At 46.4% G+C, this 15,291-nt stretch overlaps 1 protein-coding gene across 3 annotated transcripts in view; it reads right to left on the bottom strand.

Annotated features, from left to right (window-relative positions):
• The window catches only part of MTHFD1L (methylenetetrahydrofolate dehydrogenase (NADP+ dependent) 1 like), a 192,559-nt gene extending 182,842 nt beyond the window's left edge, over positions 1 to 9,717 (bottom strand). Inside the window, exons 1-5 of one of the 3 annotated variants that reach the window (XM_081251409.1) lie at positions 8,913 to 9,717; positions 4,299 to 4,383; positions 3,085 to 3,135; positions 2,926 to 2,979; positions 565 to 689 (exon numbers count right to left, since the gene is read on the bottom strand). In XM_081251409.1, the coding sequence (XP_081107535.1) occupies positions 565 to 689; positions 2,926 to 2,979; positions 3,085 to 3,135; positions 4,299 to 4,383; positions 8,913 to 9,133 (536 nt within the window). In that variant the 5' untranslated portion in view covers positions 9,134 to 9,717. The remainder of the gene's footprint in view (positions 1 to 564; positions 690 to 2,925; positions 2,980 to 3,084; positions 3,136 to 4,298; positions 4,384 to 8,912) is intronic. The other 2 variants (XM_081251407.1, XM_081251406.1) reach the window with 2 other exon arrangements.
• Between the last annotated feature and the right edge of the window lie 5,574 nt (positions 9,718 to 15,291).

The raw sequence follows: 15,291 nt of genomic DNA, 5'->3' as shown, positions 1-15,291 counted from the left end.
TAACTTCCAGGAAACATCATGAACTCCCATATGGATGGTCAGTATTCCCTGTCCCATGAAGCTTACGTCATGACGTGAGTCTAAGACCAATATCAGAGCACTTGATATTCACAGTTTTCCCCTCAAATTTCAAATAAAGCCTCACGTTATGAATGTAAGTGCTTGCTTTGTTTTTCTCCACTGGCCTGGGACTAAGGCAGAATGTGCTACGGTGGTGAAGCAGGTCCCTGGGTTTTTCCTCTTGTTTGGTAGAATTATCAAGGAAAAGGAAAAGCTATCAGAAGAGGAGAGCAGGCTAAGGACTCTGTAGGTCAGACAGGAGCTTCTCAAATGAGTATGATTTGGCCAAAATGGCACCCAAGCACTACAAAAGGGCAAGTGTATTTTCTCAAATACGTACTTTCTTAAGCACAATTTTACAAGCCCTCCAACTCCTGAAATATTTAGAATGATTTCATTCATGGCTCAATTACTGACATAGTTGAAAGAGCAGAATTTTAAAGAATTCACAGTAGAAAAACTAGTTTAGCAATGAGTCGATTGTTTTCTTTTATATGTTCTCACCCATCCACATCTTTTTCTGGTTTCAAGGCATTGAGGATTTTGTTGCTAAATGAGGTCTCGGAGATCTGAAGGGCAAGGCCATGTACTCTGGTGTCTTCATTAATCTTCAGGATCTCATCTATAATCTAAAATGAAAACTAAAGTCAGTTTTGCAAAAATAAGACCCAAGAACAGACGCTTTATGTCAAAAATAGATTCATAAAAATGCATCTGTTTTAGTTTCTTTTTTCTCCTTGTTGAAGACCTGGTGTAAAGCAGAATGAAGAAGTCTATGTTCCCCCTAACCACGTTTATAAAAGCTTGGCTGGGGCTTCCCTGGTGGCGCAGTGGTTGAGAGTCCGCCTGCCGGTGCAGGGGACGCGGGTTCCTGCCCCGGTCCGGGAGGATCCCACATGCTGCGGAGCGGCTGGGCCTGTGAGCCATGGCTGCTGAGCCTGTGCGTCCGGAGCCTGTGCTCCGCAACGGGAGAGGCCACAACAGTGGGAGGCCTGCGTACAACAACAACAACAACAACAACAACAAAAAAAAAAAGCTTGGCTGAATTTTTTTAGTGACTTCAAGTCTTTCTTATCGCTCTATTCTCTGCCAGAACAGAACAAAACAAAACCAAAGCTCAACAGTTAATAAAGTTGAGATCAGCAAAAGACAATTCCCTGTCCACAATCAGATCTGAGCCCAATGTAATGCCAACTTTACTTTCAGGGAGGCCAGGACTCAGCAGCCTCGAGCATTCCAACCTGGCCCAGAGAAGCCTGTGTTTCAAGCACACTGGGCTTAACCAAAGCTTACTAATCATGACACTCAGGCCCTCCTGTTCTCTGGACCAGAATGGCATGTAGAAAGCATTTCCAAAGGCTTATGATGGAAAACCTCTAAGCATAGAGAGCTCCATTTTACAGGAAACACTAAAATAATTTGCTATTTATGAAAAAGACCAAAGCAGTTTGGGAAGCTAATATAATCGCTGTTGAATGGCCAGGTATGTCTTTAAATAAGCAATGCTTTGGTCTCTCTGTTTACCTCTATTTTACGCCAGGATTTCACTTAGCAATGTTACTTGTTCATAAGTAAGAGAGATTCTAACTCGTAGATATGGATCTCACTATGAGAAGTGTTGGTTTACCATTTCTGTTTTACTACCTAGCAAAAATCATGATGGTATTTCTACCTGGTAAGAGAAGAAAAAGCTATTTGATATATTCAGAAGACTCAGAAAGAAAATTTTGTTTAATATTCATCATTCTGTCATTCATTCAACAAATGTTGAACGTTTTGAATATCTACCTTGTACCAGTTCTGAGTAAAGGAAATACAGTTGTAAAAAAATATCTGCCCTCATGGAGCTTATATTCTAGTAGAGAAGACAAGACCAATAACAACAACAACAACAACAACAACAACAACAACAACAAGGACTTCCCTGGTGGTGTAGTGGTTAAGAATCCACCTGCCAATGCAGGGGACACGGGTTCAATCCCTGGTCCGGGAAGATCCCACATGCCTCGGAGTAACTAAGCCCGTGCGCCATAACTACTGAGCCCGCGCTCTAGAGCCTGTGAGACACAACTACTGAGCCCACGTGCTGCAACTACTGAAGCCCACTTGCCTAGGGCCTGTGCTCCACAACAAGAGAAGCCATAGCAATGAGAAGCCCGTGCACCGCAACAAAGCGTAGCCCCCGCTCACTGCAACTAGAGAGAAAGCCCGGGCACAGCAACAAAGACCCAATGCAGCCAAATAAATAAATAAATAAAATTACAAAAAAATATAACAATAATAATAGTATAATCTGTGACATTGATATGGAGTGATGGCGGGTAGGGGGTGGTCAGAGGGGTGGCATCTATACACAGAGCCCAGCCAGGATGAACTGACGGTACTATTGTCACCTCTAATGTAGTTGGAGGTGACAACGACAACAAAATCTTAATAAATTAAGATCCTTACTCTTTTCCAACATAATACACCATCATATAAATTCCCGTTTATCAGAATTTCAAAGAAAAAGAGCGAATAAGTGACTCCTTGTCAAAAAAATAAGCCAAGGGGAACCTAAAGGAGAAGGAAATCCGAAAAAGAGGGGATCTGTGTATACATGTAGCTGATTCCCTTTGCTGTACAGTATAAACTAACACAGTATTGTAAAGCAACTATACTCCAATAAGAATTAAAAAAAAATACTGTGGGAACTAGTGGGAAAAGTGAACTATTTCCCACTAGTGGGAAAAGTGAACTATTCCCTCTAAAAGTTCAGCCCTAAGAAAAGGCTGGTTCGGTTCCGACCACAGCCAAGAGATGTTAAGAGGTCTGTTAGGACTGAAGAGGAACACAAAGTAAGGGTTCAGTGTGCTGCTGCGTTACCTCATCTTCACTGCTATCCGCAGGAAGACAGATGTGAGTGATGTTCAGACCAGCCTGCAAAGAGAACACAGGGCAATTTTGTCACTGAGAGAAAATGAATCAATCACCCTAAAGTTAAAATGAATGTTTAAAATCATTCAAAAAATCAACAATCCTTACCTCCTCAGCCAAATTCTGGTTTATTTCCTGCAACAAGTTATCCTCACCTGCCTTGGGAAAGCAGAGCAAGAAGGAGAATGTAACAACATAAAAATACCTTGAAAAGGTACAAAACAGTACAAAGACTAATCTTGTGATTATACATTATCTGACTACAAAGATGATAAGGGAAATGCAGAAAAAGAGTCTTATTGCTCATAAAAGGGGACTAAGGGCTGGTATTTATTAACATGTCAGTTTCTCAGGCTTTAAGATGTATCACTTTTGAAAATAATACTCCTCATAGGGCGCATATAGCCACAGAGGCAGCATTCCTTTCTAAGTGAGGAGGCCTAAGACGGGTGTTTAGGACTTGCCCTTGGGTGAAAAGCTACCAATGAGCAGAATTCCAGGAGGCCAGGCTCTTGTTTCGCTTTTCTTTCCACTTGTCTCACTTGCTTATCTTTGTCGGGAGTGAGGAAACAGACCCCAAAGAATGCAGGCCCCTAAGTGACTTGAGCATAGCTCTCCTGTCTTGGAATTACACCGCTGAGGAAACTAGAGGCTGCTCTTCTGATACATGAAGCATGCACCAAAAACAACAGAGGCGGCTCAGCTGTTGGGCTGTGTGACCTTACAGGCCTGGCGCAGCGCACCACTTCCCTGCACCTGCGTCACCTGGGTGTGCCAATAAGGGTGGCAAACAGTGCCAACTGCAGCTGGCAATGAAGGGGCCGTGGCTAGAACACAGACATGGAACTCCCAAGTGCTGCCATGCCATGGCTTTTGGCCCTTCAGACTCATGGCAGGTTTGAAAAGACTGAGTGGTAAGATCACCAAATACCATGTCTCAGCAAGCATCTGTCTTCCACAGAAACAAAGTGGAATGTTTTTTCCCATCCCACTCAAATCACACCTGATCAGCATTTATACCGGACCACATTATATCCTGTGTAATGCAACTTACGTGAGCACCTACCTCCTGACCTCCGGAAGCTATCCACACCAAAATGAGACAGACTCAAACAGAGTGGTACCTAACCTGTAATCCTGAAGCAGCAAAATGACCAGATAGAGGGGGAAACGACAACATTTCCACATGAGCTTTCTCCTCCCTCCCCTAAGCCCGAGTGGGACTTCTGTGACAAGAAATGCATCTGGTCACCTGTGTACAATTGTCTTCTAAATTAAAAGACATCCTAAAATAGCAAGACAGAACCACGTTCTCAGCTTACCTGAATAATAGCAAGAACCGGCTTAAAGGCAGGGTTTTTTCCTTGCAATAAACTCAGAACTTCTTTCGAATTCTGAATGACTTCTCTGCATTGAGAAAGAAAAACAATATAGTCAGGTCTAGGTTAATGACTAGAAAGGATGGATACAACACATTTTCTTAGAAGGTTTCCTACTCTAAATGAAACTAATTAGACAGCACAAGGACAGGCTCCTGCAAGTGTGGAAAGGGTGGAGGGAGGGGGAGGAGAACAATCATGAAATACCTGGCGTAGGGCTTCCCCGGTGGCGCAGTGGTTAAGAATCCGCCTGCCAATGCACGGGTCACGGGTTCGAGCCCTGGTCCGGGAAGATCCCACATGCCGCGGAGCAACTAAGCCTGTGCGGCACAACTACTGAGCCTGTACTTTAGAGTCCGCGAGCCACAACTACTGAAGTCTACATGCCTAGAGCCTGTGCTTCGCAACAAGAGAAGACACCGCAATGGGAAGCCCGCACACCACAACGAAGAGTAGCCCCTGCTTGCTGCAAGTAGAGAAAGCCCCACGCACAGCAACGAAGACCCAACACAGCCAAAACTAAATAAATAAAATAAATTTATTTTTAAAAAAATCCGATGTAGAATGTGACAATCTCTAATTTTCGAAATAAGTAGAGGTAAACAAACTAGATGTTAACAGTGATTTTCTTTTTTAAATTTTTTTCTCCTTAGTACGGCTCATTAGATGAAATGTGCCATATAAATGTATTTTCTCTAAAAGAGAGATAATGGACTTCACTGGTGGCGCAGTGGTTGAGAATCCACCTGCCAATGCAGGAAACACAGGTTCGAGCCCTGGTCCGGGAAGATCCCACATGCCGCGGAGCAACTAAGCCCGTGCGCCACAACTACTGAGCCTGCACTCTAGAGCCTGCAAGCCACAGCTTCTGAGCCCATGTGCCACAACTACTGAGCCCGTGCGCCTAGAGCCCGTGCTCTGCAACAAGAGAAGCCACCACAACGAGAAGCTCGTGCACTGCAACTAAGAGTAGCCCCTACTCGCTGCAACTAGAGAAAGCCTGTGCGCAACTAAGACCCAACGCAGCCAAAAATAAATAAATGTATTTTTAAAAAAATGTTGGCTCTTACAAATGAACTTATTTACAAAACAGAAACAGACCCACAGACAGAAAACAATCTTATGGTTTCCAAAGGGGAAGTGGGGAGAGGGATAAATTAGGAGTTTGGGATTAACAGATACACATTACTATATACAAAACAGACAAACAACAAGGACCTATTATATAGCACAGGGAACTATATTCAGTATCTTGTAACAGCCTATAATGGAAAAGAATCTGAAAAAGATATATTTATATATATATCTATATACATATAGACATTTATGTATAACTGAATCACTTTGCTGTATACCTGGAACACAACATTGTAAATCAACTATATTTCAATAAAAATTTTTAATTAAAAAATATTAAATAAAAAATTAAAAAAAGAAAGTTGGCTCTTTTTCCTCTCACAATAATAGACAAAAGGCTTAGCCAAGGCAGTACCCAAGCTTCAGTGCTTAAGACCACCTTTAAGTATCATCTCTTGTCTCCATCAGGGTCTTGCATGCACAACAGCTTTCAAAAAATGCAAGGGGAACTTCCAGCCAGATCCCATCAGCAATAAATGGCCATGAGCAAAGGGACAAGGCAAAATGGCCAGGGGCAAAACTCCTCCCAGTTTTAGAGAAGAATTTGACGAATGTAACTGGCAGGCACTGCTCTTGTAGGTGGATGAGGAGAGAAGGGTGCTCAGAAAACGTTTAAAGGCTTCAAAACTCAACCGGGATGAGCCTTCCCACAGTCAGCTGGGCTAGAAGACATAGAGTAAATGGGCATGCAGCTGTCTACAACCCAGGAAGGTTTTGGTTTTTAAACACTTGGGATAAAGCAACTTGATTCCCAGTGAAACAACTGTATTGTTGTGTTGATAAACCAGACTATATGTGAAAGTTCACAAAACACCTTATAAATGAGCAAGAATCTTCTGTCCAACAACATGCGGCTGAGGACCACATGCCGTATGCAGATTCTCTGCCTTTCTTGGCTGCGAATTTGGGCCATACTGGGTCCTTATTTCTGGCTAGTGTGGGAAGGCACTGGAGTGCGGGTCCCAAGTGGTTCTTGGCAATGTGTATTAGGGTCATCTGGAAAGCTTGGTAAAGAGAAAGGCTTTGTGACTCAGCCCAGAAAGTCGGACTCCCTAAGTCTGGGTGGGGCCTGGGAATGTGTGTTTTCAACAAGGAGTCTGGGTGGCCCCGAAGCACTCAGTGGAAACAGCCGAGGACCAGTGCTCAGGCCTTTGGTTGACTAGCGTGGGCAATTCACTGAGCCACTATGGAACCTGTTTCCTCATCTGTAGAGCAGGTGTACTACAAGGACTCTACCTTTGTTCTTATAATTGTACAGTGTTCTTTTGTGCCTCAAAGCTACACTTGAACGCTAAAAACACTCCTTCCAAAAGCAATTTTCCCAGAAACACTTGTAGCACCTCAATAAAATGAAGGGCACACGACTGCAGAAGCTGACACCTGTCACCAGCTCTGCTCATAAAGTTGGCTAATTCCCCCACAACTTGTCACATGTGTAACGTTTCATTCTTTGGGGTTATTCCTTATTCTTCCATTATTCTTACAGTGCCAAGCAAAGCAAGCAAGGAGTTACCAGGCTCAAGAAGTCTAGAAAGTAGCATAGATGTTTCTCATCAGAGATTTTTCTGCCCTGGGTGAGAAAAGTTGCCTCCTCAACTTCTAGTTGGAAGGTGACTTCTGCATCCTATACTGTCTTTGGACCCTTACCCTGAAACCAAATCCCCCTAAAACCTCTTATCCAGTTTATGATTAATCTCTCTATCCAAAACTTTATTCCTTTGCTTGTCCCCTTAATCCTGTGCTAAATGAGCAATAATCAAACAGTCAGATGATTAAAATTGCTGTTGTTGGTAACATCGTTAATATACTAAAATTGCTATCATAGATATCTTCATTAACTACAAACTCAAGTTGTTTCTCCAGGGCAAGATGAGCTAACAGACCTCTGGCCAAGGACCACCCGGCTAGAGAAGCATAAACCAGAGACATCCCGACTGCCGAAACCACAATTAAGAAATATTGGATTTCCCTGGTGGTCCAGCGGTTGACTCCCCGCTCCCAACGCAGAGGACACCGGTTCGATCCCTGGTCGGGGAAGATCCCACATGCCCCGTGGTTCGGCAAACAAACAAAAAAAACCCAAAACCTCTATCTCAAAGACCAAGTTGGAGTGGAGTGGATCTGAGGCTTGTCCCCTACTTGGTACCCTGCAACACACACTGTACCTGCCTACGTCACAACCCGGTGACCATCTGGCGAGGGTACCCCAGTTCGGTTTGGTAACAACCCCTTAAGATGAGCTCAGCTGTACACTGCTTAAAATCTAATGACCGGAAGAGACCTAACCGAGACATCCGGAGAGAAAACAAGGTAAACTAAAAGAGTCCTTGGAGTCATGGGCCACATCATGAAGCGCCTTGGAAACAGGGAGTAAAAAGGTGAATTCATTTTCAGAATGAAGGCTAGAAGGAAAACAGAAGAGGATGTCAGCGGATGGACGTGAAGAGCTCGCTCCGTAACATGGCATCCTGGAACTAGGAATTCTAGTTAGGGAAGGGAAGAAAGGGCCTTCCCACGACCCCCAGGCATGTCCGGAGCGCTTCACTCAGACAAGTGAAGCGGGGGTGGAGGGGGGCCCGCGAACGTCTCCGGTGGGGACAGCGGAAGGCCGGCCCGGGGCTCCCAGGCAGAGTTCGCCTCTCGCTCGGGAGAGAACTTTGGAAATAAGGCTGAGCTGGGGATTCCGTGCCCACGGTGCAGCGACGCTGGGAACGAGACGGCCTCGACTTCTCCGGCCGCCCTCCGCGCGTCACTGGGTGGGCCGGGCCGCAGCCCTCCCACGCGCAGGAGGCTGCAGCGTTTTGGGAGGGCAGACCTCACCGCAGTCACGGTACGCCGCCCGCAGCCAGCGTCCCGGAGGCGGAGCCCCTGTGCAGACAGGCGCCGATCGCTGGGCCCGGGGCGCCCCCGCCGCAGCCCCGCAGCCCCGCAGCGCCCCGGCCCCCACCCCGGATCCGACCAGCAGGCGGGCGGCCGGGCTGGCGGGGCGGGAGCGGGCGCCCCTCCCCCTCGGGACTCCAGCCCTCGCCGCGCCGCCCCTTTCCTGCCCAGGCCGCGCCCGGTGCGGCTGCATCGGAGCAGGCGGCGGGAGGTGCACGTGGAGCGAGGCGCGCGGTCTGAGCTGCTCAGCACCCGCCGCGGATGCCCACGCCCTCCCGACCCCCGCCCCTCCGACCTGGGCCGGCCCCAAGAGTCTCCGTCCTCCGGCGCGCCCAGCCCGCCCTCCCGGTGCCCGCGCTGCCCCCCACCAGCTGCCGTCACCCCTAAAAGTTGGCACCAAACACTCGCGACCCCGTGCTCAGCGAAGCCCTCACGGAGGCCCCCGGGGCTCGGCCGAGACTCGAGAGCTCCGGCCGCCCCACTTCCTGGGTCTCCCCCGGCCGCCGGGGACTTGGGCGGCGGCGAGCGCCAGACACTCACCGGACGATCGAGTCCCGCGCTGGGGGCGCCCGGCTGCCCGGGCCCCGGCTGCTCCCGGCCTGGGTGTCCCGCAGCCGCCGCTGCCCGAGCAGGCCCTCCCCGCCGCCACATCCGCCGACCCCGCCGCTGCTGGCGAGACAAAGCTCTCGGAGGCGGCGCGGCGGGCCGGGGGGCTTCAGGCGGCCGAGCTGGCGGAGGACGAGCGGCAGGCGCGCGCTCATGGTGAGGCGAGGGCGGCGCAGCGGGGACGCGGGTTCTCCCGCGACGCGGAGATGCGGCGGCTGATCTCAGAGACGCAGCGGCTCACGTCCCTCCTGGGGGTGGCGGGGCGGGCTCCAGGCGGGAGGACCGGACCCGGCCGGTAACGGGCCAGTGGCAGGAAGGTCCTGGCTATTCTTCCTCAGCGGAGAGGAGCCCCTAGGGGGCACTGCGCTCAGTGGCCGTGACGTTGGGAAGGTGGGGGCCTGTGGGGCGCGGGGCTGCTGTTCGAGTTGCCTGGACGTCAGGGACGGGCACTTTCTGGCACTTGCAAACACAGACTCGAAATTTGCCTAGGGTTAAAAATCAGAGGAGGGTGGGGCGTGAGCATGGGGCTCCCGCCCTGCCCAGAGACAGTACCTTCTTCCTCCGCCTAGGATGCCAACAACATCCTGCCCTCGGGTGGCAGTTTGCTTCCTGGAAGGGCAATTGGTTTAGCTACCGGGGATTGGATTTATCAGGCTGGAGGCGGCCGAACAGTAAAGAGCGTGTGGGCCTTGGAGTTCAAAAGCTGACTTTGTAGCCGTAGACAAGTTGCTTAACCTCTGTGAGGCTTAGCTGCCTCAAAACGAAATACTTTGTTTATAATCTTAACAGGTTTATAATTACCAAGCAAAGTGGTAATAAAACTACAGATTATAAACACTGGCTTTCCATCAGCTAAACCCTGTAGGAGGTTCTGGAGAGACACTGAATTTAATCCTAAAAAACAGTAATGTGTTTTGTCCTGATTTTCAATCTCGAGGAAACTGGGTCCAGAGAGGTCAGTCTGGCTTGCCTGCCTTCATTGATCATGTCTTAATCGCATGCTACTGTCTATATTTTTCATTGTGAGGCTGATTGCCACATCTCACACATGAGGGTACAGCAATAGCTAACATTTCACAAACCTGTGAGGTAGATATTACTGAAACAGGCGGGAAGGGGGCAGGGCACAACCTCTGAAAGAACGACATAGCCCAAGGACGTGACGTAAACTGATTAGAACCAAATGGGTCCAAGATGGCAGACAAACCAACTTCCACTAGATCTTGAGCCTCAGTATACACTCATTGCAACACATCAGCAAGCTAAATGACACACCCACAGGCGCCATGACAGTTCTAAGACCGACCAGAAGGATCAAAAAGTGGGCGGTGGCCCACTTCCTGGAAATCCCCGCCCCTTCCGGAAATAGCTGGTATACTCCTCCCACGCTTTAGCCTATGAAATTACCCACCCCTATAAAAACTGACAACCCCATACCCTGGTGCCTTTCTCATCTTCTGGGATGGCCCACACTCTGTGTGTGGAGTGTGTTTCTAAATAAATCCACTTCTTACCTATTGCTTTGTCTCTCACTGAATTCTTTCTGTGATGAGACGTCAAGAACCTGAGCTTCATTAAGCCCTGAAACCAGGTGTGTGATCTCAGTTGGAAGACTGTGGGGTTTGGCTGGGTTCAAGTCCCGGCCGCGTGGGTTCAAGTCCCAGCCTGGGTTTTGGCCGGGTTCAAGTCCCAGTCTGAGGTGCACGGTTTCATTACCACCTTTTTACACAAGAGGAAACAAAAATCACAGAAGTTGTGTCTTGTACAAGTGTTATCAAAGTAAACTTGGGTCCACTCGCCAGGGTGCAGTAAAGCCAATCTACTGACACCAGGTTGTGGTGAAGGAAAGTGCAGGGTTTACTGCAGGCGCCATACAAGGGGCATTGGCAGCTAATGCTCAAAGGACCTAAATTCCCCAGTGGTTTTCAGGGAAAGGTTTTTAAAGACAGGGTGAGGAAGAGGGTTTTGAATGTGTGATCAGCCCATGAACATCCCTAGTGGGGGGTTCAGTATCTACAGAACAGCTCAAAGGATATGGTTCAGAATATTATCTATAGCCCTTGAGGAGGAACTAAGGGTCTCTGAATTTGTCTAATGACTAAACTATTACGATTTTGTCTTGCTTGACTGTTTTGCTTTGTTTCTGCACTTTCTCACTTCTCTGATTAAGTTTATTCTTTGGAATTGAGGAAGGTTTAGGAGGTTAAATTTTTTCTACAAGCAAGAGGCAGGTGGAGGACTTTGGGGGAGCAGGGGGGCCTGTCCTGGGAATGCCCCATAGGGTCCTACTTGGTTACACAAGCATATAAACATCAGAAAGGAGACTTGAATGGCCCGTTCACCTACTGTCCTGATAATCTTGGGCAAGTCATAAAACCCTTAGAGGCTTGTCTCATTGTAAATTGGGGACCACTCATTTAATGGGCATTCATTGGACACTGCTGAACACAGGCCACTGGCCATGAAGATGAGAATCACCCAGTCCACAGGGAATTTATGGGAAATCTCTGTACCTTCCTCTTAAATTTGCTGTGAACCTAAAACTGCTCAAAAAAAAAAGGTGTTTTTTTTTTTTTTAAACTTATCCAGTCTCTACCCTCAGGAGTTTCCAACAGTAACTCCACCAGAGTAGTGACAATTTGTCAGTCCAGCTGATGAGGGCCAACCATAGTGATGTTTAAAAAGACTGTGGACACCACATATTATATGATCCTGTTTATATGAAATGTCCAGAATAGGCAAATTTATAGAGACATAAAATACTAGGGTTTGCTTATGGCTGGGGGCAGGGGAAAGAGAGGGATTGGAGGTTAGAGCTGATAGGTACAGGGTTGTTTTCTGAGGTGATGAAAATGAAATGCTTAACTGTTTATGGAGGAGCGTCAGAGAAAACACCAGAGGATCCCATGCTGGAGCTGAGTGTGTTTTTCAAATATGTATACTATTTATTTATAATGTATATAGAGAAAAGCATAAAGTAAAAAATAAAATCACCCACAATACTATTGCCAAGTCATAACTGTCTTTTTTTTAACTTGTTTTACAAGATTGTGACCATATTATATATATAGGTCTCTTCTTCACTTGCTATATCTGTTTTCATGAAATTGGGAAGGGATAGTACTCGAAATCATGACTTATAGTGGCTATATATTATAACCTAATCTATACTGTGGATAGACCATTATTTATTTTACCTTTTCCTGATGTTGTTTGTATTGTTTCCAGTTTTGGTGTGAGAAACAACATTCTTTCATTCGCTTGTTCAGTAGCTGTGTGTTGAAGGCTTTCTATGTGCTGGGGGAGGGATAGGAAGGTAGTCGGGGCCACACCTGTGGTGGCAATATTTACCTGTAACCTTTTGCAGAAGCAGTTCTCAGAAAATGTATAACTGCTAAAAATGTTAAGTGGAGAAGAAATAGCACAGGGAAGTGGAGAATAAACAACACAGCCACAACTTCATATAAAAAGGCAACCCTTCCGATCATACTGAATTGCACGGAAAAGTGTGGCATTTTTGTGAATTGCATGGCTCAGCATGGCACAGCAGGCCCCAAAGAAGACTTCCCAACACTTCATGAACTATTCTGTACGGAAGAAAGGTTTGAATAGAAAAGATCGAGTTTAAAACTGTACACCTAAGCTAAATTGATTGGGAAGGGCGAGGCACCAAAACTAATTTGTTACTGGAATCCCTAATATGGAAATGACTCAGGCCATATAGATGTGCTACAAACCCATCTTGAAGAAGGCACTTTGGAGGCTGTTTTCAGTCGTCACCAAAAGCTTATGGCAATCCACACCTTTAAAGCGATACTCTCTTTTAATTAGATCTCACATTAAAGTATAATAGGGAATTCCCTGGCGGTCCAGTGGTTAGGAATTGGCGCTTTCACTGCCGAGGCGGGGCCTGGGTTCAATCCCTGGTTGGGGAACTAAGATCCCCGCAAGCTGGGCAGCAGGGCCAAAACAAAAGTATAATAAAGTTCACCTAGAAACCATGTGGTTTTTTTGTTTCTTGTTTTTTTTAACTGAATTAACATACTTTCTAATCTTAAAAAAATTTTAGGTGTTGACACTGATGGTCAACAATGGTCTGTCCCATTATGATATGACTAACTGCGATCTTATATGTAATTTTGAGAAATCACTTTAAGGTCTAGGACAGCAAATGCCTGTGCTGATCAAGCCAGTTAAAGTATTTTACTCAACCTATCCGGGTCCTCACGTGGATGACCATGGAGGCCCCTGTCCTCTGCTCACCTTCAACTCCCTCTTGGGCCCCACCCTGAAGTCATCCCAGATGAGAGCTATTTGGGTTCTTACACACATAATACACACTTGTAGGAGAGGATAGGAAAGGGAGAAAGATTTATGGAAGAAAACTTCAGGATCTTTCATATTCCCAGGTTTGTTTCACGGGGAAGTGTCAGGATCTCATTTGGAGATAGATATGTCTGAATCTATTTATCCCAAACTCAAATATATACTAGTTTACTTAGGAAAAGTCAACTACCCTGGGAGGAAAGGGCTCTATTGTGTTGAAGCCCTTAAAAATGCATTAACTCACATTCTTTCCCTAATGGATATAAATAATTTCAATGCACTCTGAGATGACATTTGGACATAGGTTAAAGAAAGTTTGTTTCCAGAATAAGGAGTATATATATATATATCTGAAGTTAATATGCTATTTATGGGTATATAGAGAGAGTGAGAGTGCATTTGCTCTATACTAGCCTCTATGCTAGGCATGTGGCGAAGGAATCAACTTTGAACAAGACAGACACAAGCTCGGGTGTCAGAGTTTACTGTGCAGAACTGTATAGTAGAACACAGGCATATTGATGGAAAGCTATAAAGCCTAAAGGTTCAGAGAGTTATAAGTGTTAAGAAGAAACACCTTCCTAGACCTGGAGAGTCACAAGAAGCTTCCAACAGATCAACTGGAACCTAAAGGATGATGATGTTGACCTTTTCTGACTTTAATCAACTAAAGCTTGGGCTCTGTTGACCTTTGCCCCAATTCTATGCTGAATTCTCTTGCTCAAGCCCCTTCATGAATATGCATGTACCCTTAGCTTAAAAACTTCCCCAAATTTGCTGTTAGGGGAGACACTGCTTTGCGTAAGATCCCTGGTGTTCTCCTTACTTGTTGCAAGTAATAAATCCTTCTCCTGACCTTTGGCATGGTTGTGTCTTTTAGCTTGACACCCACCAAGAGGGGAAGCCAATTTTGGGGTAACAATGTGATCGTTCTGAGACACTCTCTATGGGTTCCCTGCATTTTGCATCTCTTCCTGTCTTGTATCAATCGGTCTTGTTCTGGGCTAGTGTTGAAAGGATATTTGCATAGCAAACGACCTTGGAAAATAGAGAGTGTTTCCCTCCAGGGCAGAGGGAAGATAATGTTTGCTGCCCACAGTGTAAAGATAATGCCTCCCTCCAGGGTCAAAGATTGGGCAGTTTTGCCAGTAGCTCTTAGATAAAAGATTCTTAAATCCATTATTCCTCAGCTGTGAAAGCAACCCACTGTGTGTGTGTAGCACATACTTGGGATGCTCTGCAGGCCCCTGGGGGCCTGGAGAAGCAAGGGAAACCAATGCTTTCATGCTGCTATCCTGCCGGGTGTGATCATGACCTCTGTTACAGAGGCAAGCTAACTGGTTAGCGTGCAAGCTGAGTAAAATCCCAGACCCTCCACAGTTCTTACTAGTGATTTTTGAGCTGAGTGTTGAGGAGCGGGCAGGTTTTCTCCTGGATGGTAGTGGGAGGGTCACGCAGGCAAAGGGAGCAGCTCCTGTAAAGGCAGAGACAGATTTGGAGGACTTTGTAGAAGATTGGATTCTGTTTGTGTTTAGAAATATTATGCTGGCTAAGATTTGGGAGGATGGAGGTGCACAAGTCTGAAAATGGGGAAAACTGGCAAGACAAACAGGTAGGAAGCTAGTGCGACATCATCTCTGACATCATCTCTTATGTTCGGGGCTTCAGGTAGTTGAGCGCTTCAGGCTAATCTTTACCATTGAAAGAGAACTGGGAGTCCTTACAGCTGACAAGGACTTCCCGGTTTTTACTTCTCTTTTTTTTTTTTAAATTGTCAGAATCAACTTTTTCTTTTATTTATTTATTTTTTATTTTTTATTTTACTTATTTATTTTTGGCTGTGTTGGGTCTTTGTTGCTGTGTGCGGGCTTTCTCTAGTTGCGGTGAGCAGGGGCTACTCTTTGTTGCAGTGCGCGGGCTTCTCATTGCGGTGGCTTCACTTGTTGCAGAGCACGGGCTCTAGGCACATGGGCTTCAGTAGTTGCGG

This window comes from Mesoplodon bidens (genome assembly GCF_964165515.1).
Source record: "Mesoplodon bidens genome assembly, chromosome: 12".
Classification (NCBI taxonomy): domain Eukaryota; kingdom Metazoa; phylum Chordata; class Mammalia; order Artiodactyla; family Ziphiidae; genus Mesoplodon; species Mesoplodon bidens.
The sequence above is the reverse complement of the archived record's forward strand: the minus strand, read 5'-3'. Positions and strand labels throughout refer to the sequence as shown.